The sequence below is a fragment of the Macrotis lagotis genome, chromosome 1, assembly GCF_037893015.1.
Source record: "Macrotis lagotis isolate mMagLag1 chromosome 1, bilby.v1.9.chrom.fasta, whole genome shotgun sequence".
NCBI lineage: Eukaryota > Metazoa > Chordata > Mammalia > Peramelemorphia > Peramelidae > Macrotis > Macrotis lagotis.
The window spans coordinates 52,537,134-52,561,247 of NC_133658.1; the positions used below are offsets into that span (position 1 = coordinate 52,537,134).

Here is a 24,114-nt window from a genome sequence, read left to right on the forward strand (position 1 = left end):
CTCCAGAGGCTCCATGTTGGGGCAGCAATTGGTCAGAGTTGTCTCATAGTGGGAAGAGAGAATCCCCAGAAGCTCCTCATAGCCTGTTGTTTCTGGAAGTCAGAGTCTTTTAAATAATCTCTTTCCTCTTCACTGTCCCTACAACACCCCCTTCCCCAGTTTCCTGTGACCTGCCTTAACTTCCAGCCAAACACTCATTTCAGATTCTGCCCTAGTATAAGGAAGAGTAAACTGATTGACCAGAGAAAGGAGGGTTCAAGGATCTGGGGATCTTTTCTATTGTAGTTTCCACCAGAGGTTTAACTAAATTATCCAAAGACCACATTCTTGACCCAGCCCATCCAAATACAATTTGTCCCTCGTGGTAGAGTAAAGGTTTGGTGTTCTTGTGAGCACTCTGAGTGCCAGGGCAAAGTAAAGAGGCGGGGGTGTGTGTAGGGAAAGGCTTGGCATTCAGAGAACTTCAAGTATATAATGTCTTTTTAAAAAAGTTATGAGGGGCTTCCAAGTAGGGCAGTGTCCAGAGCACTGGACCTGGAGTCAGGAGGACCTGAGTTCAAATTTGACTTCAGACACTTAATAATTACCTAGTTCTGTGACCTTGGGTAAGTCACTTAACCCTACTGCCTTGCAAAAACCAAAAAAAACCCCCAAAAGTTATGAGTTTACTAACTACCAGTAGACAGAAATATTAAAATATACAAGCAAAAGTTTTTGAAAAATTACTGTATCTCAAACCTCAAATTTCTGTTTTGTGTAACTTCTTGTGTCGGAGTTCTACTTCCTTCCCTCTACATCACTGTGCCTTTCTTTTTTCATCTTCATATCTGTCATATCTGATGGTGCAGAAATATTCCATTATACTTATATATCAATTTAAATTTTTCTTCTTTTTTTTCCTTTGGAGGCAATTAAAGTTAGGTGACTTGTCTAGCTAGTAAGTGGCTGGGGTCTGAATTGAACTCAGGTCCTCCTGTTTTCAGGGCCAGTGCTCTGAAACATCCCCTAACTGCCCTTCCAACTTTAATTTTTCAAAGCTATTCCCCAATCATTGGACACATTGGACACAGTGTGCTGCTATTATGAATAATGATACCAGAATATTTTTTATGCACATAGGTCTCTTACCAATAAATGTCCTTGGGGTATATATTCTTAGTTGTGAGATCACTGATTCAAAGGGTAGGAACCCATAGTTTCAGAGTTCTATTTGTATATTATCATATTGCTTTCCAAAAAGAGCCACATGGATTCCAAGCTCTCCCAACTCAGAGTGTATCCAGTACTATCCTCCATCTCTGGAGGGAAAAAAAAACCCTGAATTTCAGACTCCAAGGACCTCAGTTGCTATATTGGCTGTTATTAACTAGTCCACATGGCAGCTATTACTTCCATCTTACAAAAGTGCAGAGCTTTATAATTTTTAAAAGTTTTTTTTACAGTCACACAAGAGCTCTAACATGACCTAGACATGATGACCTAGGCATAGCAATATGTTATCTTTTTTCTGTGAGGAAGGCATTACAAACTAGACAGGTTAGATTGCCCCCAAATAACCCAACTATTAAGTAGGTGAATTTCCTCCATACTATGTCAAAGACCTTGCCCCCACAACAATTCAGCTCTGATCCTCTTTTATTTCTTTTCGACTGGGATAACCAGAGTGGACCTGCCTGTGGGTTGACCCATTTTAAACTCAAGACACATTTCTAGGGCAGTTAACAGAAATTCTATGAATGCTTCCCTGGCACTGTGGTTCAGCGGGAGAGGCGGGTAGACCTGGGCAATCCAGAGCAAAATGGAACTGGAAATCTCTTTGCCATAAATGCATTTCCCTGTCCCTTGTGGATCAGATGGGATTGATTTTTTAAAATGTATAATTATTGAAAATCTTATTTTCTGGAAGATCAGATTTAAAAAAAGGTTGAACATTTCTTTACATTTAGGAGGAGGAGAGCTGGGAGGCAGGGTCTTCTGGGGATTTTAAGGGAATGAGTCTGGGAGAGAACGGGGAGATGGAGGGCAGGCTTTTCAAAGCCCTGGAGAATTGGCAAATACTCCAAATTTTAGAGATGGAGTAGACCTCAACAACCATGGAGTACAGCCCAAGCTAATTAGCATTAGCTGCTAATGCCTTTCCCTTTTAGATTGCCCTTATCTACTCTGTATAGATATTTGTATGAAACAGAATGTGAGCTCTCTGAAAACCCCGGATTTTGTGGTTGAGTATTTTTTTGTCTTTATTTGTTTCCCCAACACTTAACACAGTCAGCGCTTAATAAAGAAAAGCTTATTGACACCCCGTATACTATTATCTCCTCATAAACATCTGAGTGTGAAGACTGACTCCCCTATCCATCTGAGTGTGAAGTTCAAGGCTTATCTTCTCCCAGAAACCTTCCTAGGTCCAATCATATCTACCCCAACAACTACCCACTCATTAAAGAAATTGCCTGCCTGACCTTGGATCAATCATTTATCATTTGGACCAAGGTTTCCCCAACTTTAAAATAAAGATAACAATTCTTATTTTTATCTACTTCCCGACTTTCTTCTTGAGAACTCCTCTCCCTCTCTCAATAAAATGTAAATGAGAGATGTCACTTTTTTGTTTTGTTATCTCAGAGTCCCAGGATTTTTATACTGGAAACACTGGTTACCTCCTACTTGAAGGCTTTAGAAGAAATCTTAGAGAAAAGGATTCTTTCCTCAGTTTCACCTCTTCTCAGTGCTTCTAAATTTCCTAAACTACTGGTTGGGGAGAAAGATCCAGAAAGTCTTAGCTGCTCACACTCTAAATTTTGGGGTGGAGAAGAGGGAAAAGCATCAAAGGAAGAGGAAGTGACACCATCTTTGTAGCATTCATTGCCTTCTTTTGACTTGCTCCTGGTGAGCCCCCCCCATTGTCATGAGGCTGCGTTAGGTGCAATCCACTGGAGAAGATGGCCCCAGAAAAGCCAAGGTATCTGTCTTGGCCGGGGATTTAGAGGTGAAGGTAGTCGAGATATATTAAACTTCTTGGGTTACTAGCCAGATAATAGTCAACAGAAGGTAGACACCTTTGTTCTAGAACCAATAGTCAAACTCAAATAGGAAAAGGTCAATGAACTGTAAATAAGATCCTACTGACTTAGAAAACAACATATTAACACTTTCCATGTTCTTTTGTAGTTTATTTTGTTAAATACTTACCAATTACATTTTAACCCGATTGGGGGAAGGAATATTGTGTTATTTTGTGTTATATTGTGTTATTATTAACTTAATATAATTAAAAAATCAAATCAAGAGCTAAAATCACATGAGATTTTCTTTCAAAGAATGCATGTTCTGACCTGTCCCCTCCCCCCCCCACCTAGGAACATGTAAGCTCCTTAATTGACACCTCTAGTGTAGCAGACTTATGATATTACTTTATTCCTTTTTTAAAAAATTCTATTGGGGCAGCACAGTGGATAGAGCACCAGCCCTGGAGTCAGGAGGACCTGAGTTCAAATGTGACTTCAGACACTTAATAATTACTTAGATGTGTGACCTTGGGCAAATCAATTAACCCCCATTGCCTTGCAAAAAGTCAAAAAAACAAATAAACAAAAAAAATTCTATTTCATTTTTTCAGGTTTGTATCTGTCCCTTCCCTGCCCCATTGAGAAATCAAGAAAAACAAAAATATTATAAACATGCATAATCAAAATATGAAAACATGTTTAATATAGTTATATATTATAAACCTTACTAGATTACTCACTGTCAAGGGGAGGGGGAAGGAAAAGTAGGGAAGGAGGAAAATGTGGAACTTAAAATTTTGCAAAAATGAATGTTGAAACTCTGCATGTAGTTGGAATAATAAATGAATACATTTACATTTTTTAAAAAGCATGTATAATCAAGCAAAACAAAAGCCCCATTAGGCATGATCAAATTATATTTATGTATGATATCTGTGTGTGTGTGTGTGTGTGTGTGTGTGTGTGTGTGTGTTGAGTCTGCCTTTTGAGTCTATCATCTCTTTATCAGGAGGTAGGCAGCATGTTTCATCATGAGTCCTCTGGAATTTTGTCAGTCAGAACTTTTAAGTCTTTTAAAGTTCCAACTCCTATGATACAGATGGAAAAAATAATAAAGCTTTGTTTTTCTCAATATTGCAACTAACAGAATTAATACCAGAAATTTTCCATATTTATAAAACTTTCAATACAATAAATTATGTCCAAGAAAAGCTACAAAACCATGTGATTATAGGAAAACTGGATTCTATGACCTCAGGAGAAGGCATAACCACTCTCTGGCTAAAGTGGTAAAGTGCTGGCTTTGCCCTCATGGAGCCCTGGGTTTGAAACCTTCCTTGGACATTTACTAGTTGGGTGACTCTAGGGAAATCACCTAAGTTCTCACATTCTCTGCTTCCCCATCTGTAAAATGAGACTAATAGTGCTTTCCTCACAGAGCCATCTTGAGGATCCAATGACAAAATATCTGCAAGCCTTAAAGTAAATGTACTTTTATTATTATATTGATTAGCTAGTATATTAGGCAGCCACCTGAGTTCAAATCCCACCTTAGACTTCCTAGCTCTATGTGACCTTACTACTTCATCTCTCTCTGCCTCACTTCCTCATATAAAAAAAAATGGGTAATGGCATCCAACTCCCTGCAGGATTGTTGTGAGGATAAAATGAGTTAAGGATTGTAAAGCACATTGTGAACCTTAAAGTGATATAAAAGCTGGCTGTTATTATTAACTTAATATAATTAAAAAATCAAATCAAGAGCTAAAATCACATGAGATTTTCTTTCAAAGAATGCATGTTCTGACCTGTCCCCTCCCCCCACCCACCTAGGAACATGTAAGCTCCTTAAAAAGAAGAGAAGATTCTTTATTTACTTTTCTATTCCCAATATTGAACAGACAATACCTAGAGCATCATGTACAATTAATATAGAATGAAATCATTAAATTCAATAATTATTTTCTTTTCATTCTCTCTCCCACCTTTCCCACTTCCTCCTTCCCTGTTGAGAAAGCAATAAAAATTCAACCATTACAAACATATTTAGTAAAGTAAAACAAATTTCCCCATTAGCCTTGTCTAAATTGTGTTATCATCTAATAAAAGTGTTTAATACTTTTTCCATCAATATTATCCAATACGAGCTGGAACATTGAAAGGCTGAAGACTCCTGATCAACCCAGTACCCAACCCAAAAACCAGAACTGGATTCTGTCCAAGTTTGAACATCACTCATTTAAAGTGGCTTTAGAAATGCAAATTCAACTATTTTTAACATTCATTCATTCATTCATTCATTCATTCATTTATTTTAAAGCAAGGGGATTAAGCAACTTGCCCAAGGTCACACAGCTAGGCAATTTTTAAGTGTCTAAGATCAGATTTGAATTCAGGTCCTCCTGACTCCAGGGCCCGTGCTCTATTCACTGCACCTCCTAGCTACCCACTTCAACTATTTTTTAAAAGCAAAAGCAGTGAAGGGAGAACATGTTTCAGTTTGTAGATAGGTTTTTATTTTTAAAGCATTGCTTGCCTTTCCCCTACCCTCTTGTCTCCTGGAGAGAAGCTCACTTGGGCAGGGGAGGGAGCTTGACCTGGTCTGGCAGGGCCTGAGCCTCCTTGATGTCTAGACTCTAATCCTCTTTATTTTTTCCTTCCTCAGCTTGCCTGTTCCGGATCAATGGTCTTTCATTCATTTATCTACTTTTTCTGCTGCTCTTGCCTTGGTTCCTGGGGCCCACCAAACACAGTATCAGAGGTAAGGAAAGAGCTGTGTCTCTATTTGATTCTGTTGGGAAGCAGATGGTCAGGGATGGAGGCGGGGAGGGGAGAGGTATGTTTGGCATTTCTCAACCCCCCAAGTGTTCAGGCCTCAGGGTCCCCTCTAGGTACATCCCTAGAATGGCACATTCCCTTCCTTGGTTCTAGAAACTTGGTAATGCCATTAGACCACAGGCTCCATGCTCAGAGGACAAAAGAAAAGGTTGTAGATTATTCCCAGTGACCATTTTTTTCCCATGAAACAATCATCTCGGGGGTCAGGGAGAAATTGAGGAAGGAAAGCACATTTTTAGCTGAGAGACTCAAAGAAGGCTTCTTTCTCAGAAGAGATGATATCTGGGATGAACCTTAAAGGGAGATTAGTATTCTGAGAAGAAGAGATGAGGAGTGACCCTTTAGAAAGGGCGCACAGCTTGCAAGTGAAACCCAGGGCAGAAGGTTGTCTCCCTGGCCACTTAGAGGATAAGTGATGATTTCCCTCATCTCCTTTCTGGGTCTTTAGGATGTTCCAGGGAAATTTAGAACATAGTTACTGCCCTCCAGCCAGGGAAAGGACCTCTAAAGTAGTCTGTGGTAGATGCCAGATGAGTTTCCAGGACCAAATTCATTATCCATGAAGTCCAGCTGCATGGAATGAAAACATGTCATCAGGGACATGTATGATTGAGGGAGAAGGAGCATGTTTGAGATGAGGTCAATAGCTGGGTAGCCTCAGTGGGATATGCATGAAACAGGGAGAATCAAAAGGACTGAGCAAGTTGGAGGGGAAGATTCAGAGAGAGACTTGAGCTTGGAATCGGGAGGATCTGAGTTCAAATCCAGTCCCAGACACTGACTGTGTGACCCTGGGCCAGTCAACTTCTACTGCTTCAGTTGCCTCAACTGTAAATTGAGGATAATAATAGTACCTCTCTCCCAGGGTTGTTTTGAGAAACAAATGATATATTTGAAAAAGTGTCTGGCACCTAGTATTCACTTGATAAATTGCTTATTTTCTTCCTTCCCTCCTTCCTTCCCTCCTTTTTTATAGTCTAACTAATGAAATCACTGACCTCTTCAACAATTGAGGGATATGAACAAAGTCTCCTATGAGTTTCAAGGAGGAAGAGAAGCAGAGATTGATGGGGACAGTCAGTGGTCAGATCACATCTGGAGTCTTGGGGCCAGGACTGAGTGGCCCCTTTTAGAGGATATTGATAAGATGGAACAACTAATTGTGGGTGACCAAAATTGAGATAAGATCCCTTGTGGATTGGGTGAAGCATCTGGAGCCGTGTATCAAGAAGAAAAGACACAGAGAAGGTGGCTTAGATAGCAAGTATTCAGAAGGCTGTCCTATAGAGGAGTCTTTTTATTCAGCTTGGCCCCTGAGAACAGAACTGGGAGTGATGAGTGGATGGTGTAAGGAAGCACATTGAGGCTAGATCTGAACGGGGGCAGCAACTGGGCATAGTGGAGAGAGGATAGAGTCAGAGACCTTGACCCTGGCTCTTCTTCTGCTTCCTAATCTCTGATATAAAAGAGTCAGATTCCACGACCTCTGTGGTACCTTACAATTCCAAATCCATGATACTAATTAGAATAATTATAACTCACATCAATTATGCCACCTCAAAATAACCTTGGGCAAGTATTAGTGACCTCATCAACTTACCCATGCTTGTCTAGCTTGAAGAGATCAGAGCTTAAATCTGAACCCAGGTCTCTCCCCATGTCTCATAGCTGCCTCTCAGAAATGGGGCAGAATTTGGAAAGAAAATGAGGATGGGGAATGGTGTGGAGAGGTAGTGAACACACCTCTCTCTGGATAGAGGAGGGTGATGCTGGTGACCATCTGGGTGCTGATTCCTCCCCCACTCCCCCCTGGTGCAGCGATCCTGGCTCAGTCATCCTGGTTAGAGCTTACCAGCTTCCTTCTCTTTCCCACCTACAGCTGTGCTGGGAGAGTTGGCTGTGCCCATGGGCAAGATCAGGGGGATCCACAGCTGGTCCCAAACTGGGCAATTTTTTTCTTTCTTCCTAGGAGCAAGACTCTTTTCCCAGCACCCTCTCCAAACAGCATGATCACCCTGAAATCTGATTAGCGACCCAAGGTTGCCTCTGCCTGTAACAGATCCCCATCTGGGAGGGCTACTTATAGGCCCCTCAGCTAAAAGCTCTTTATTTCGTAAATATTTCATGCCCTTTGGTGCAATTTGCAACACTTTTCTCTCTAATAGGCCAAAAAAAAAAAAAAACCCTACCCAACTCCAAACAGATTTCTAGTTAAGAGCCAAAGAGGGGAGGGTGAGAGCATCCCAGTATGAGTGGGAGAGAGGGGGGACACTGTGGAGAGAGTTAAGCTGGACAGGGAGAGCTCAGGATGGGGGAGCTACTAGCAAGACTCCCCCTTCCCCCTGTCTCCCACCCACTCCCCAGCAGCTGCTGCTGAGCTCCATCGGGGCCACTGCTCACTAATCGCTTTTTCCAGTCCAAAGAGGAAAATGTGAACCCTGGCGGTGCCCATTCCCCTGGCCCAGTAGTGACCAGGTTTATGAGTTCCACAGCTGCTTGGGGGCTCACGAAGCAGCATCTGGTGGAAGATCTGACACTGGTTGTTGGTTAATGTCCTCTTGGAGTGCTGGCCCCTGGCTCACCTTCTCCCTTTTCCTTGCCCCCTCCCACCTCCTTCGCAGAGGAAACTTCTGAGCAGGCCTCTGTTTGTGGGGAAGATGGAAATCAGCCTCCCCCCTGGCCCAAGGGAGGAAGGCAAGGGGGCTGGCTTCACCAGATCGGAACATGTTCTGACTTGTGGACCAAAACAGGAGGCCAGGGAGTTCAGCCCAGGGCTTTGCTGGGGAGGAATCGGAAAAGCATTCCACTGGTTCGAAGAAGACTCTTAAGCTTTTCCCCAGAAAGGTTCCATCACTAGTCCTCTACTTGGCCATGGAATGAATTTATAATCTCACTCCCCCCCTCCACCCAGGGTTAAAATGGAGCAGCTGGGTAGTAGCTAAGCTGGCCCCAGGATATGGCCATCGTCCTGGTCCCTGGTGATGGATGCTTGTGAGGATGCCCTTTGAGGGCAGCCACATCAAGAGTAGGCTTCTGTGTGGCTCCCCAGTTCTGCTCAGCCTTGTCACCTCCTGGGACAGGACTGAGTTGTCAACCCTTCTTATTGATCTGGGGGGCCAGAACCGGCTCATCATGGCAATGGCTCTTTTCACTGGAGCATAAGTCCACAAAGATTTGAGGGACACTGCAAGCCCTGGCCTGTGTCTCATTAAATAGTCAATAGAGCCCTGGGAGTTGGGAAGAATGAGGTTCAAATCCCACCTGAGTTACCTAGCTGAGTGATCTTGAGCAAGTCACTGTATTTCACATTTCTTCAGTTTCTTCATAAATTCAGTTTCTTCATTCTTCTGCAAAAGGAAGGGGAGAGATGTTGGATCTGAGGAACACTAGCATCCTCTTATGGGCAGCTAGGTGGTGCAGTGGATAGAGCACTGGGCCCTGGAGTCAGGAGGATGGGAGTTCTAATCCAGGCTCAGATACTTGACACTCACTTGCTTTGTGACCTTGGGCAAGTCATTTAACCCTGATCGTCTAATATCCAGGGCCATCTCCAGTCATCCTGATTCATGTCCAGCCACTGGACCCAGATGACTCTGGAGGAGAACATGAGGCTGGTGACTTAGCACAGCCCCCCCCTTAAATCCAATTCATATGTTTGTCATGGCATCCTTCCCTGATATCATGGTCTTCTTCGAGAATGAAGGACAAAACATCATCATCATAACCATTTAGAGCTAAATCAATGTTCCTATGATGCTCTGGTCTTTGAATATCAAGATGTAGGCGGGGTCTTAGAATACAGAATGTTAGAGATTAAAAGGACTTTAGATGTTATATAACAAGTTAGAATCTTCTGCCATATTAAGCTACTTGAACCGTTATCCGCTACCATTCTTTTGGGTTGAGGCATTGTCCATTAAAACGCCCTTGTTATATTTCCACAGGTGGAACAATACATCCCTAGTTATTTGTTGTTGTTCATTTATTTTAGTCATATCTGATTCTTCCTGGCCTCATTTGGGGTTTTCTTGGCAAAGAAACTGGAGCGGTTCGTCATTTCCTTCTCCAGGTCATTTGACAGATGAGGAAACTGAGGCAAACAGGGTGAAGTGACTTGACCAGGGTCACTCAGCTAGCAAGTGACAGAGGCAGGATTTGAACTCGGGAAGATGAGTCTTCCTGACTCCAGGCCCAGAATTCTGCACTTTGGCACTCCCTAGCTGCCCCTTCTGAAGTTAACCCAGGTCTATAGCTCCCTCCTATCTACCAAACAAGATTCCTTCCCTTGTCCATTGACAGCTTGACCCCAAGCTATCTTTCCACGTCTTCACATCCACTTCTGCCCTTCTTGCATTCTTTGCTCCAGCTGGTCCCCAAACATCCTGTGTTTTCCCACATTTCCCCATAATCCATCTTTCCAGAATAGTCTCCCAACTCCAACTCTCTTTGTCCAATTCTTGGCCATGCATCAAGGTCCAGCTCAAATGCCAGCCTTCATTGAGGCTAGCCAAGCCAGCAGTAATTATTTTCTTCCCTGAACTCCCACAGAGGAAACATTTAGGCCCTGCCTCCCAGGGCTGGTGTGAGGGTCCAAAGAAATCCCATTTGTAAGGTTCTGGTCAAATCTTAAAGTCCTGTAGAAATGTTAATTATTGTTATTATCATTGTTGTTATGACTCAGTTCAGTTTAACAAACATTTAGTGAGCATGTTAGACTCTGAGCTGGGGACATGCAGACAAAACAATGAGATCCTCCCAGACCTCAAAGAGTTACAGTCTGCCTTAGGGAGCGGGAGCATCACGTGAATAATAAATGTAGGCAGTGTTGTGAAATCGTTTTTCGGTTATGTCTGACTTTTCATGACTTCATTTGAGATTTTTCTTGTCAAAGATACTAGGGTGGTTTGCCATTCTCTACTCCAGCTCATTTGACAGATGAGGAAACTAAGGCAAACAAGGTTAAGTGACTTGCCCAGGGTCACACAGTTGGTAAGTGTCTGAGGCTGGATGTGAACTCAGATTTGAGTCTTCCTGACTCCAGGGAAGAGCATTGATTAATGGGAGAATCAGGAAAGGATTCCAGTAGGAGGTGCCCTTGAGCTATGCTTTGAAGGAAGCCAGGGCTCCCGTAAGGTAGTGATGGAGGCATGGAAGACAGACTGTGCAGAGACAAGGAGATGGGAGGAATGTCATCCATGGGGAATATCAAGTTAAGTCAGTTTGGCTGGAACATGAAGTACCTGACAGGGGAGACTGTGAACTATTTTAACTAAAATAAATTGGACCCAGATTGTACATTGAAGTTTTAGTTGTTACATGGAGTAGTCTGTATTTTTTTCCTAGAAACAATAGGGAGCCACTGAAGTTTCTGGAACTGATGACTGAAGCAATTGCATTGATGTTTTAGGAATATCTATAAACAACAGTGAAGAGCAGTAAAACAGCAATGCCAGATATGTGGAGGGGTTGGGCAACAACATGGGGAGCTCTCCCTTCCAGTGGAGCAAACGTCACCCTCTTTGCATTCCTGGCTGGCCAACCCCAATTCCTTATGTCTTACCTGGAAAGAGCCTGACCGAATAAGAAGTCTTCCCTTTCTCCTCCTATCTTCCTGCTCTCCCCTGATGCTGGTGCAGTTCCAATGGTACCTTCCCAACTATGTGGGGCTGAAGGGCTTAGCTCATACTGTCAATAGGAATGGAAACAGAGAAGGATAGATGGGGGCTATCCACTACCTTCACCCAATGACTTTCAAGCAAAGAATGAACCCTCCCTCTTTCTTATCCATTCAATCATTCATTGATGCTATTAGCACTCACTATATATAGCAGGGAGAGGGAAACAAGCACCTACTTTTGAGAAAACTGAGGCGGATAGTGGTAAAGTGACTTTGCCAAGGTCACACATCTAGGAAATACCTGAGCCTGAATTTGGACTCAGGTCCTATCATTCTGGTTGAGTTCCTGACCCCAAGACCAGCCCTTTGTCCACTGCATCACTTAGCTGAGCAAGTCCTTTAACTTTGCATCTCAGTTTCCTAATCTGGACAATGGGGATAATGATGCCAGCCTGCCTGGCACGCTTCTTCACAGAAAAGTCATAGAGATCTTAGCTATGGAAGGATTTAGACAATCAGACAATCAGACAATCAGGAACGGCCTCATCCAACTCCCTCATTTTTCATGAGTTCACCAAAGCCCAGTCTAGCTGTTTCAATGGCTGGTCCAAGGCCACCTCAATGTGAATATTAAACCCAAGTCATCCAGAATCAGAGTTCTTTCTTCTGAGAATCAGGGGGTTAATAATGCATGTGAAAGTGTTTGATAAACTATGGAGCCTGCTTAAGAGATTAGTATAAGGTTTCTAGTGTCTGGGTATGTCCCAGAATAGACCCAGATTCCTTGGTATGTGGAGATCAGCCCAGCCCCTGAAGGGCAGTCTGAGCTATATCTACCTGTAGCGAGGGTTTGGGGGAAGCTGCCCAAAAGGAAGCTTGGAAAGGCAAACAGGTGGATACCAAGCAAGAATGGGTGAGGTGCCCTGGACCTCTGCCCTAGGAAGCTAGTCTGCTGGGCAAATATTTCCAGCTCCAGACTCTCTGACCTCATCCCCACATTAACAGCCTTCTCACCCTGAAGATACCCCTGATCCTGTGGTCTCTCCTTTGATTGATGAGTAGTTCTTGCCTGGGCCATCCACCCTCACTGATCTCTAGGCTTTGCTCCTGACTCTTCCTCTTCTCCTTTATGTGGCATCTTTCCCCATGGGAATGTAAACTCCTTGAGGGCAGGGAACTATCTCCCCCCTATCTTGTATCCCTGAACCTTACCACCTGTGCTCTGCACATAGCAAGCAAAGAAACAGGAGAGATCCTCTAATTTAGCCCCTTGATTTTATAGAGGCAGAAATAGACTGGACTTATCCAGGGTTCAAGTAGCCAGACCAAGACTCCAGGCCAAATGTTTCTTGAGTGTGCTGCCTTCTGAGAAGGACAGGCAGTTTCTCCTGTGAATCTTCATTCCCCACCCCTGGCAAACTTTCAGAGTGGAAAGAGAAGAAAGAAAAGGAAGGGTTGGGACTGGGAAAGAGATCAGTGAACAAAGGCTGAAGGAAGACTGTGGGCCAGGGAGGACTCTGGGGCTGGCCTCCTCTTTTCCCTTCTCTCTCCCTCCTGATGACAAAGGAGTGTTTGTGAGCTCAGCCGGCTGGGCTGGCTGAGGGTGAGTCACTAGGCAGGACCCAGGAGTTCCGAAGCTCCTGGCTCTGGAGTCCTGCTATTTCCCATGTACCTGGCCCCTCGAAGGGAGGGGGAGATTCCCCAGACCCAGCCTGGGGCTGATTCTAAAAATTAGCACAGCTTGGGCATGCTTTGGCCGTTGGAGGATGGAGTTTGGGGAAGAGTGGTTCAGTGATAAGAGCCAAATCATCGCTCCCCCACCAAGCCACCCTTAAAATGTAGTCACAATTTCATGGACTGAGAACTGAAAGGAAGCTTAGACTGTTCTCTAGTCCACCTCCTTCATTTTACAAATGATTAAACACAGAGCCAAGAACGATTAAGTCATTTGTCCACACTCATATAAATAAGTTCAGAGCTGGTATTTAAACCTGCACTGTGTCAGTCCCACAGGGCTCCTGCTTTTCTGACCCTTTATTTCTTTCATCTGTAAAGTGGTAACATCTGGTAGAATAAATGGTGGCCTGCTGCCCTGCAAGTGTCTTATTAAAAGGTGATTTATTGAGCAACCAAACCCCCAGACCTCAGTTTCCTGATTTGTAAAACCAAAGGGTTCAGACTGTATGATCCCATAAATCTCTTCTGCTCTGAAACTTTTGAGCCTCAGTGATGCAGTCCTTGATCACCAATAGTGTCTATTCTCTAGTTCTTAGAAGGCTGATTAATCTATTAAGGATGCTTCTGTTTCTTTCTCTCTATTTCCTCTACTCCCAGGATGCTGGGAGTTTCAGAAGGATGGGGGACCTTGAACTAGGCTCCTACCTCAATGCTGCCAGGAAATGGCAAGGATATTGTGGGTTGGTTTAAGAGAGGGGATCTGTTAGTGATAGCTTAGAGCTGTAGATGGGATCTTGGAGGTGGCCTCCTCCATGGACCCTGCAACCTTGGAGTTAGATCAGTTTTTCTTTTTTTAGTTTTTTCTTTTTTCTTTTTAGCAAGGCCATGGGGTTAAGTGGCATGCCCAAGGCCACACAGCTAGATAATTATCAAGTGTCTGAGGCCACATTTGAACTCAGGGACTCCTGACTCCAGGGCTGGTGCTCTATCCACTGCGCCACCTAGCCGCTCCAGAGTTAGATCAGTTCTAATGAGGTCCTTGTTATCTCTCACTTCCCTGCCCCAAGTCTCCCCATTTCTATTCCCCAAAGACCTGCCAAAGTGCACATGTCTGACCATGTAATTTCTCTGCACAGATAGCTTTGGTGGTTTTTTCTTGCTTCTAGAATCAAACAAAAATTCCTTTTGGTTTGTAAAACTCTTCTTGGTCTGGCTCCTACTTGCCTTTGGGTTTTGTTACCAATGATTCCCCTTGGACCTACTTGCCATTTCTCATTTGGTGCCCTTACATCTCCCGCCTCTGCTGCCTTTGCCCAGGACGTTCACTATACCTTCCCATCCTCTCTTAGAATCCTTAGTTTCCTTCACAGTTCAGCTGCTGTCCTTTCCCACATAGGGTGTTTGTTGGCTCCTTCAACTTCCATTGTCTCCTATCTCCTGAATCGACTTTTTCTTTGTCTCTCTCTATATCGTTTCCCCTGATAGGCTGTCAGCTCCTTGAAGGCAAGTCTTTTTTTTTTTTTTTAGGTTTTTGCAAGGCCAATGGGGTTAAGTGGCTTGCCCAAGGCCACACAGCTAGGGAATTATTAAGTGTCTGAGACCGGATTTGAACCTAGGTACAACTGCCTCCAAGGCCAGTGCTTTATCCACTACGCCTCCTAGCCGCCCCTGAAGGCAAGTCTTGATTCACTTTTATCCTTGTAGTCTTGGTGTGTGGTACAGTGCCTGGTTTATCGTGGCTATTTAATAATATACTTCTTGATTGTTTGATTGATGAGGCCTCTACTTCCTAAAAACTGAGCAGTTCTTTCCCAAATAAGAGTCTTGATTACACCTGCATTGGCAGAGGGATGAGGCCAAGTCTATTTTTTTCATATTCTACAGGATGGGCACAAACCCATCTTGACCTGCTGAAAGACTGAATGGTCACTCATTAGCAAAAAGGCACTTCAGGTGGAAGAAGTGGGTTGTCTATATGTGTGACTGGCTTATCAGCAAACCCTCATGCTTCCTCTCTTTGGGAGTTTCCACCATATTGAACATCTTGCTGTTATCATACATCCCCAGAGGGCTTGAGAGGTGGTGGTGCAGTGGGGAAGCCACCTTCTTTGAGGTCAGGAAAAACTATTTCTTTTGGCCTTACAATTTATTATCTATTATCCTGGGTTAGTCATTGAGTAGGGCAGCTAGGTGCTTTAGATTAGCCTTTGATTCAGGAGGATGAGAGTTCGATTCAGTCTCAGATTTTTGACTGTTATTAGCAAGTCTCTTAACCCTCGCATCCAGGACCATCTCCAGTCATCCTGATTCATTTCTGGCCAATGGACCCAGATGGCTCTGGAGGAGAAAGTGAGGCGGTGACTTAGCACAGTGCCACCCCCGACTCAGATCTAATTCATGTTTGTCATGACATCACCTCCCTGATGTCATGGTCTTCTTTGAAAATGAAGGACAGGGGCAGCTAGGTGGCACAGTGGATAGAGCACCAACCCTGGAGTCAGGAGTACCTGAGTTCAAATCCGGCCTCAGACACTTAATAATTATCTAGCTGTGTGGCCTTGGGCAAGCCACTTAACCCCACTGCCTAAAAAAATAAAATAAAATAAAATAAACATAGAAAACAAAAACAGGATTTCCCTGCCTATAAGGAGTTCCTATTTTAATGGAGGGAGATAACAGGCAAACAATAGCATGAGGATACAATTTCCTTATCTCTAAAATAGGGACCAGCTTGTTACCTCACGGGATTAAGTAAGATTATTGTAAATCTTAAAGGGCTTCCCAGCATATAGTTTATTGACCAAGGGGAAGCTACATGGTGAAGTGGAGTCAAATCCATCTTCAAACCTTTGTGACCCTAGGCAAGCCATTCAACCTCTATTTGCCCCAGTTTCTCATCTGTAAAATGGGAACACACGCCAAATGAAAAACCTAGTATCCTTGTCTTTGAATCCTTGCCTAGAAAACTGAACCTCAACAATGGGGTCACATATAATAAAAATAACTGATAACTGAGTAACAATAAACTGATCTCAAAGAGCTAGAGAAATGTAAGTCATTCTTATTTAGCCTTTCAGGGTTCTAGGATGGTTATAGACATGGGGATGTATCTCTGTTAAGGAAATGGAGAACCTGGCAAATTTAAAATGGAACTTGTTGTCTTCCATAGCCACACCTAAGTTGACCCTCTCTGGATTGAGGTCACCCCCTTATCACAGTCACTCAGGCTTGCAGTCCCCTGAGCTGTTATCTTGCCATCATCCCTCGACCTTGCCCCACCTCTTGCCCAGTTGCCAAGTTTTATCCATTCTTTCTATGAAGCCTCTTGTGAATCCATCCCTGTCTTTCCATTCCCTGTTCTGCTGCCTCCCTCCCTCTGCCCCTTCTTACTTCATGTCTGGACATTACCGCAGCAGCTCCCAGTTGGCTTACCCCACTTCCAGTCTCTCTCCCTGACCAGTCCAGCCTAGTCTCCACCAGCTGTCAGACTCATCTTCACATGGGTGCAGCTCTGCTGATGACAACAGAAGCCGCCAGGGCTAAATAAAGGCTACATGGGCCCATTAGCCCCACAGTCAGGATTCTCTCCAAGCTAGCTAAACTTCTAATGGAGTTGGCTTCAAAACACCTGTTAAATACCTACTATTGCCAGGAACTGGGGAGCAAATAACAAAGCACTAACAATAACCAGGAACTGTGAACTTTACAAATATTAGCTCATTTGATTCTCACAACAACCTTGGGAGGGAAGTGTTTTTAGTATCTCCATTTTACCATTGGGGGCATTGTTATTTTCATTTCTTAGGAAACTGAGGAAAAGATTAAGTGACTTTCCCAAAGTCAGGTAACTAGTAAGTTTCTGAAGCTAGGTTTGAATTCAGTTCTTCCTGACTCCCAATTCAGCACTCAGTCGACTATAATCCTTAGCCTCCCTAAAAAAGGCAAAGAAAAGAAATAGTTGCTCCCACAAACTTACATTCCCCTTGTAGAGGTGGGAATGGAGACACAACTTGTATACTGTTAAATAAATTAATACAAAGTAATTGTGAGGGGAAAGGGGCACTAAAAGTAGGGAGAATTTGGGGAAAATCTTAAAAAGGTAGATTGAGGAGTTGAGGAATGACCAGGTGCCAGAGAATAGGAAAGAATGCAAAGAAAAGCACGAAGGGATGTTGCACATGGAATGTTCTACATGAGAAAGAACAGGGAGGCTGGTGTGTCTGGACAGAGACAATATGAAATAAGACTAGAAAGGTGGATAGGCATCTAACAGTAGAGAGCTTTAAATACCAGGCTGAGGATTTTGTATTTTATTTCAGAGGGAATAGAGACATAATGAAGATTTATAGGGAGAGAAGTGACATGATCAGATCATTGATTGTTGTTCAATTATTTTAGTCATATCCAACTCTTTGTGACCCCATTTGAGTTTTCTTGGCAGAATTACTGCAATGGTTTGCCATTTCTTTCTTCAACTTATTTTACAGAAGAGGAAACTAAGGCAAACACGGTTAATGACTTGCTCAGTCACACAGCAAGTAAGTGTCTGAGGCAGCTCAATACAAAAAGTGATGTTCTAATCAGCAACCAGGTTCTTTGCTCCCTCCTTTGTTCCCTCTGGAAACTTTTGGTTTTCCTGTTGGTTGGGAAGTAGCCTCTCCCACCTCTTTTTGGGGGAAAGGAAGGTACTTTCCAATTGTGCTTTGGATTGTAACTATATTGTATACAGCTTACTTACCAGAGAGTAAAAGTACCCATCTCTTTTTGGAAGGAGGAAGGGAAAAAATCTATTTTTTCCAATTATCAATCTTTATTTCTCCTTCCATATTCCCTATTTCCCCTTGGTGGAGTTTGGGAGGGTGAAGGGAGCAGAGAAGAAATACAAAATACAAAACCTTTGCACAAATAAACAGTCAAACATAACAAATTAGTCACATCAAAAAAATGTGCATCTTATTCTGCATATTTAGTGCCTCATTCTTTTGTCAACAGGTGAGCAAAATTCATCATCCACTCCTATGAAATCACAGTCAGTCACTGTGCTGATTAAGGTTCAATCTTTCAAAATTGTTTACTTTCACATTATTGTAGTTATAGTGTCTATTGTTCTCCTGGTTCCACTCTGATGCTTCTGCATCAGTTCAGCTATATCTTCCGGGTTCTTCACTTCATATAAGAAGGAACTATACATCTTAGTTCAATGCAACCAAGTTCATTAAGCACTTTTTGTATTCAATGTTCTTTTCCATACAAAGATATGTTCTCTAAAGGAGCTTCCCACCTAGCATAACTCAAAGGTTTTCCTAACAGCCAGAAGAAAATTTTCTTCTCTTTAGCTACTTGTTGGTGCTACATCTACCCCTTGGCCACATGGCAAAAGTTTCCTTTTTAATCCATGAATTTTATGCATTTATTCTGAGAAGAGGTTCTAGTTTCACCAGATTGCCAAGGTTAAGAACCCCTGATGTAATAGGAAGGTTACAGATTCACAAAGAATATGGAAGTCAAAGGTGGGATGGGGTGAAGTGTGATTTGTTTTGAGAAATGTGAGAAAGTTCACTTTCAGGAGTGGGGGATGGGGAGTCAGCCTCATAAAGGATGGCTCTTGAGTTGGTTCTCGAAGGAAGGAAGGAGAATCACATGGCAAGATCCAGAAGTTGGAAGGGACCCCTGAGGCCATCAAGGCCATCTCATGACTGAGATTCCCCTCCATACCACCCTTTATTTACAAGGATCATCCAGGCCACTTTGAAAGTCTACAGAGATAGAGATGGGTGACCCGTTACTTCCACAATCAGTCCTTTCTCCTTTGGGCCAGTTCTATTTGTGAGGACAGTTCTTCCATCTCCCTGCAGCTAGTTCCACCCTCTGGCCAAGAAGGACCAGCTTAATCCCTCTCCCACTTGGCCTTTTTTCAAGTACTTTAAGAAAGCTTCCATCTTGCCTCTTAAGACTTTTCTCCAGGAAGAAGGTCCTTAGTTGTTTCAGTCATTCCTCATGGGGCATTTCAACATCCTGGCAGCCTCTTAGTCTTTCACAAAATATGACTTCCAGAATAGTACACAACATTCCAAAAGTGATTTTACTAGGGCAGAGGATGGTGTGACTCTCCAAGGCTGCATCCTGGACTTACTGCACCAAGACCCGGAAAGCTCACTATCCTGGAAGTTCCATCCAACCCCAGAATGCACATCTTGGGAGCACCCTCCACCCCTCCAGCCTCTGCCTTTAATCAGATGGTGCTTTTCAGGACTCCATCTAAAAAGGGTGCCCACGTCTCATTCCTCTCCAGGCTTTCCCCATGCCCTTAGCCAGCATATCTTTCTCCCCTTCAACCCTTTTCTATCTTCCTTTTAATGTCTTCCCTTATTAGAATGTAAGCTTCTTGAATGTAGGGGCTTCTTGTCTTCTACTTACATTTGCACAGAATAAACTCATAATAAGGGCTTGTTGGCCATCTCCTCCCTCATTCTGAATTCTGCTGCTTAACTCCCATGCTTCTTTAGTGGCTCCCACATAGGGCCCAACACAGAGTGAATCAGGTTGGGAGATTTGCCCTAGGTCATCTGTAGGATTAATGTGATAATCTGGTGGTCTGGGGGGGGGGGGGGTCAGCTTTCAATGCCAAACTTACAGATCAGAAAACTTGTCACTCATTGCCAAACTCATCAGATGCCAAACTGCCGCTTGTCCCATTCACGATCATTCACATTCAGAGAGGGAAGGGCCCTCCCAGGGTAGTGTCAGCCCCCTCATTTTGCAGATGATGAAAATAAGGCTGAGAGAAATGAATGAACATGAGCGAGGACCCACAGAGCAAATGGTAGAACTGGGAGTGGAACTCTGGGTCCTCTCATTCTAAATCTAGTCTTCTTTCCACTATGGCATGACCCATTCACTGGTGAGCCTCAGTCCTGAGTCCCAGGTTCAGGGTCCTACCCTGGTCCTTCTTGAAAGAAAGCCCTTCTCTCTATCTCCTCTCAATCCTGTTCCCCTGACTCTGAAGCAGGCTACAACACTTGCTTTCCCTTTCCCTAGGTCTTTTTCCCCTCCTATCATTCTCAAACTTTGATGTGCAAATGATGTGTCTCAGTTCTAACCTCTGCAAACTATTGCCTTGGCTTCTTCTCAAGTTTTTTTTCTTACAGGTTTTTCCTGTTTTAGCTAGAGTCCCTGTGACCTCTCTGCCTGGGTGCTCTGCCTGAGCCACCACAAGAGTTAGGCAAGCCTCCCTCTCTGGGATAACTCTCTGAATCTGTGGCCTTCACTTGGGCCCCTTGGGCCATTCCCTTCAGCTCCCTCTGTGAGGCTGCCTCAGTATATCCTGAAAGATGGTCACACTGGATATGTTTGAGGAAGAGGACAGAGAAAGAAAAATTAGAGATTCAGAGTCGGAGAATCTGGATTCAAATGCTATTTCTCCCATTTACACTGAGTCATCTCAATCAAGGCCCTTCACTTCTCTAAGGGTTTTTAACTTTTTCTGCATCATAGACCCTTGGAAAAACCTCTGGACCCCTTCTCAGAGTCATGTTATTAAATACCTAAAATAAGATTCCCCTGATCAAAAAAGCAAAACAATTAATATTAAAACATAGTTATCAAAATGTGTTTAAAATATATAACTAATATAAATAATTAAAATATATAAATAAAATATTTTTAAAAAATTTATGGAGAGACCCCAGGCTAAGAAAATTGATTTGATACAAGCATCACACTTGTTTGTGTAGGGTTCATTGTTCCTGCCCACCCTACTGCCATTCTATAATTCTCTCTGCACCTCCAGCACCCAACCCTGTACAGAGGATTCCTCCTCTGGTGTCACTTCAGAGCATAGAACTGGTTCTGAAGTTTTTAATAAATGTTTGTTGAATAAATGAATGGCAAAAGGTAGAAAGGAGAGGAGAGAGAGAAGGGGCAGCTAACTATGAGAATGACAGAGATGGTGTCCCTGCTTCCTCACCCCTGGTGGGCTTAGGGGCTTCTTTAAAAATGCTGGGGTGGGGTGGCTAGGTGGCACAGTGGATAGAGCACCAGCCCTGGAGTCAGGAGTACCTGGGTTCAAATCCGGCCTCAGACACTGAATTACCTAGCTGTGTGGCCTTGGGCAAGCTGCTTCATTCCTCATTTTACAGATGGGCAAACTGAGGCCCAGACTGACTTTCCCAAAGTGGCTGAACCTAGAAGAAATTCCAAGTCTTCTGATTCATGAGTCTCTGTACCTTTTTCTACCATATCAAGATTTCCTAGAAGGAAGTAGGAAGAAATGGGTGTGTTCAGATTCTGTCTTCAGCTCCAAGAGGCTTTCATCCCCTTTCTATCTCTGGCCTGCCCACCTGGAAGCCCCAGGCATTCCCTCTCCTTTCCCCCTTCTCCAGTGACACACACCCCCCTCTGGCTGATCCTCCTTCTTGTTTGCCTCTTTCTTCTCCAAGCCCAGGCCTCAGCCAGGAGCACATGCTGCCAAATGTTCCGGGTGCCTTTGCCACCCCTCCTCCAGGCCGCTCTCTTTCCCACACTGCTCCTCATTCCTTCCAGGAGCTCCACCCTGCTGCTCCCTGATGTTCCTGACCCCCTCCACCCCCTGAGCTGGAAAGAGATCTTAGAGGTCCCTTCATTCCCACTCCCCAAGCCCCTGCTGGACTCCAGTTCACAGTTTGTCAATGACTCCGGACCAGCCACCTGTGTGCCCTCACCCACGGGCACCCTGGGCATGCTCCCTTACTTCCAGGAACTAGGGGACTAGGGAAGAGGAAGAGGAGGAGAGAGCAGAACCCATTTACAAGGGCCTTCCAACATACTCGGGGTACCACTCACCCACACACAGACATGGGAAAGAAATGAACAATGTGGTACCAGATTTCCCAGGCTGATGCATCCTCTTAGCATGAAACTAAGCCTGGCAAGGCGGGTCCTAGCTAGGCCAGAAAAGTGTTGTGTGAGTCAAGAAGAGCTGAATTCTAATGTGACCTCAGATTAGAACCGTGTGACCCTGGGCAAGTCATTGTACCCTGTTTCTCTCATCTGTAAAATGAACAGGAGAAGGAAATGACAGCTGTGTGACCCTGTGCAGCTGTAAAATGGGCTGGAGAAGGAAATGGCAAATAACTCTACTATCTTTGTCAAGAAAACCCCAAATAGGGTCACAAAGACTTGGATTCAAACAACTCAACTCCATCACCTATCATATGGCAGGCATTCAGCATATAAAAGCCCACAAGGAATTCTTAGTCTATCAGGAGAAGGGGGTGGGGGGAGGGACAGAGAAAAATATGTATATACATTTATATGCAGAAAGGTACTTTTGATGGGGAGAGACTGTCAGGTTGGGTGATCAGGAAGGCTCTCCTGTAGGAGGTTGTGCTTGAGATGAGTTTCAAGGCTCATCCTTATCCTTCCATCATCCCCAGGATCAGATTCCCCTCATCTCACCCAATCTCTCCCCCAACCTGCACCACGCTATCACTTAGAGTGTTAGTAATCATCATCCTCTACAGTTAAATCATGGTTTACATTTTTCATTAAGAGTTGAGTTTAGTTGATAGAGTACCTGCCCTGGATTCAGGTGGACTTGAGTTCAAATTCAGTCTCAGACACTTAATAATTACCTAGCTGTGTGACCTTGGGCAAGTCACTTAACCCCATTTGCCTTGCAAACAAAACAAAACAAAATTTTAAAAAAAGAGTTGAGTTTAACTCAATGTCTACTAAGCATGTACTGTGTTTGATCAGTACTCTCTGCCTTAGAAGACATAGTAGTCTAAGCAGACGAGTTGAGGCAAAACTTAGTCCTTGCCCACATAGAGCTTTCCTCTAGTTGGAGGATATGACACAAACACAAATATCCACGATGGAGACATTTAATGGGTGGCCAAGGTTGGTCCAAGTAAAGACTTGAAGCTATATGTGATGGTTAAAAGAACACTGTCCCTTCGATGCTGAGATCTCAGAGGGATAAGTCTCCTGCCTTCCAGAATCCCAAGTCTGAGTGAACAGAGTCTTGGGCTTTGAATTCCAAGACCCAAGTTCAAATGTGACTCTGCTGCTAACTTGCTGTTTGACCTTGGGTAAGGCATCGCTTCCTTCTGGGCCACCTGGATGAGATGGACCCCCTGATTCCAGATTTTGAGTTCTCCCATGCACTCCTTGGTGCTCATGTGGGCTGGAGTAGAAGTGACTCAGTGGGTCACCTCTGGGGGGGCTTCACTTTTCCCTGCTCTGAGAGGACTGCAGAGAGCCCTCTCTGATGCTAAAGGAGCTTCTGCCACACCTCACATCTAGGATGTGGGAACAATAGTCCAGAAGTTGTGGATAGTTGGGAGGATGGAGATGGCTTCTGCCAGAAGACCTTTGGGAGGAGAAGAGGGGAAATGGAGGAGTTGAAACTGAAAACAGAAAAAAATAAAAACTACAATCCCATCTAGTTATCGCTTCTCTGGGTTGGAGCCTTCACTCTGGGACTTCTTGCATGTCCATTTTGCAGAGAGGTAAATTAAGGCACAGATTGGCAAGCAACCTCTGCAGGGCAGTGAGGTCCTAAATTTCTAAGAGAGTCTCCTAAACCACTCCTCTTTCAACTACTCAGAGATGGTGCCAGCCGACTTGGGCCTCACCACCTTTCCGGCTGGTTCCTGTGGTTTGGGGCTGGGAGCATCTTCCCGCGCTGTCTCTTTGAGACGAATGGGAAGAAAGAGGAGAGGGCCAGGATCCAGGCACATGTTGGTTGGGCATTATTCCAGCTGTCCCAGTGGGAAGGGCCTGGCTGGTGCCTACAAACCCCTGGGAGTGGGTAGGAGACTGCACGCGTCTTTGTGTGGCACATATATAGAAACCCAGGCCTCTCTGTGCCAAACACAACACTTGGGAGGCAGGGAGAGAGACTGAAAGAGAAGCAGACTGAGGGCCTTGTCCAGAGGCTTTGCACTGAGAATGCCAGCCTTCCCTTGGTCCCCTGAGTGCCTTTCCTGGGCC

At 44.1% G+C, this 24,114-nt stretch overlaps 1 protein-coding gene and 1 long non-coding RNA gene across 3 annotated transcripts in view; one reads left to right on the forward strand and one right to left on the reverse strand.

Moving 5' to 3' along the window:
* Positions 1-24,114, forward strand: part of PIEZO1 (piezo type mechanosensitive ion channel component 1 (Er blood group)) — a 179,981-nt gene that overhangs the window by 70,247 nt on the left and 85,620 nt on the right. For both annotated transcript variants that reach the window (XM_074201216.1, XM_074201207.1), the window contains exon 2: positions 5,674-5,769. In XM_074201216.1, the coding sequence (XP_074057317.1) occupies positions 5,674-5,769 (96 nt within the window). The remainder of the gene's footprint in view (positions 1-5,673; positions 5,770-24,114) is intronic.
* Positions 4,824-16,730, reverse strand: LOC141498231 (uncharacterized). Its single transcript, XR_012471590.1, has 3 exons — positions 16,573-16,730; positions 11,407-11,531; positions 4,824-9,193 (listed from the first exon to the last, which is right to left on the reverse strand). It is a non-coding gene; the product is annotated as an uncharacterized LOC141498231 (long non-coding RNA).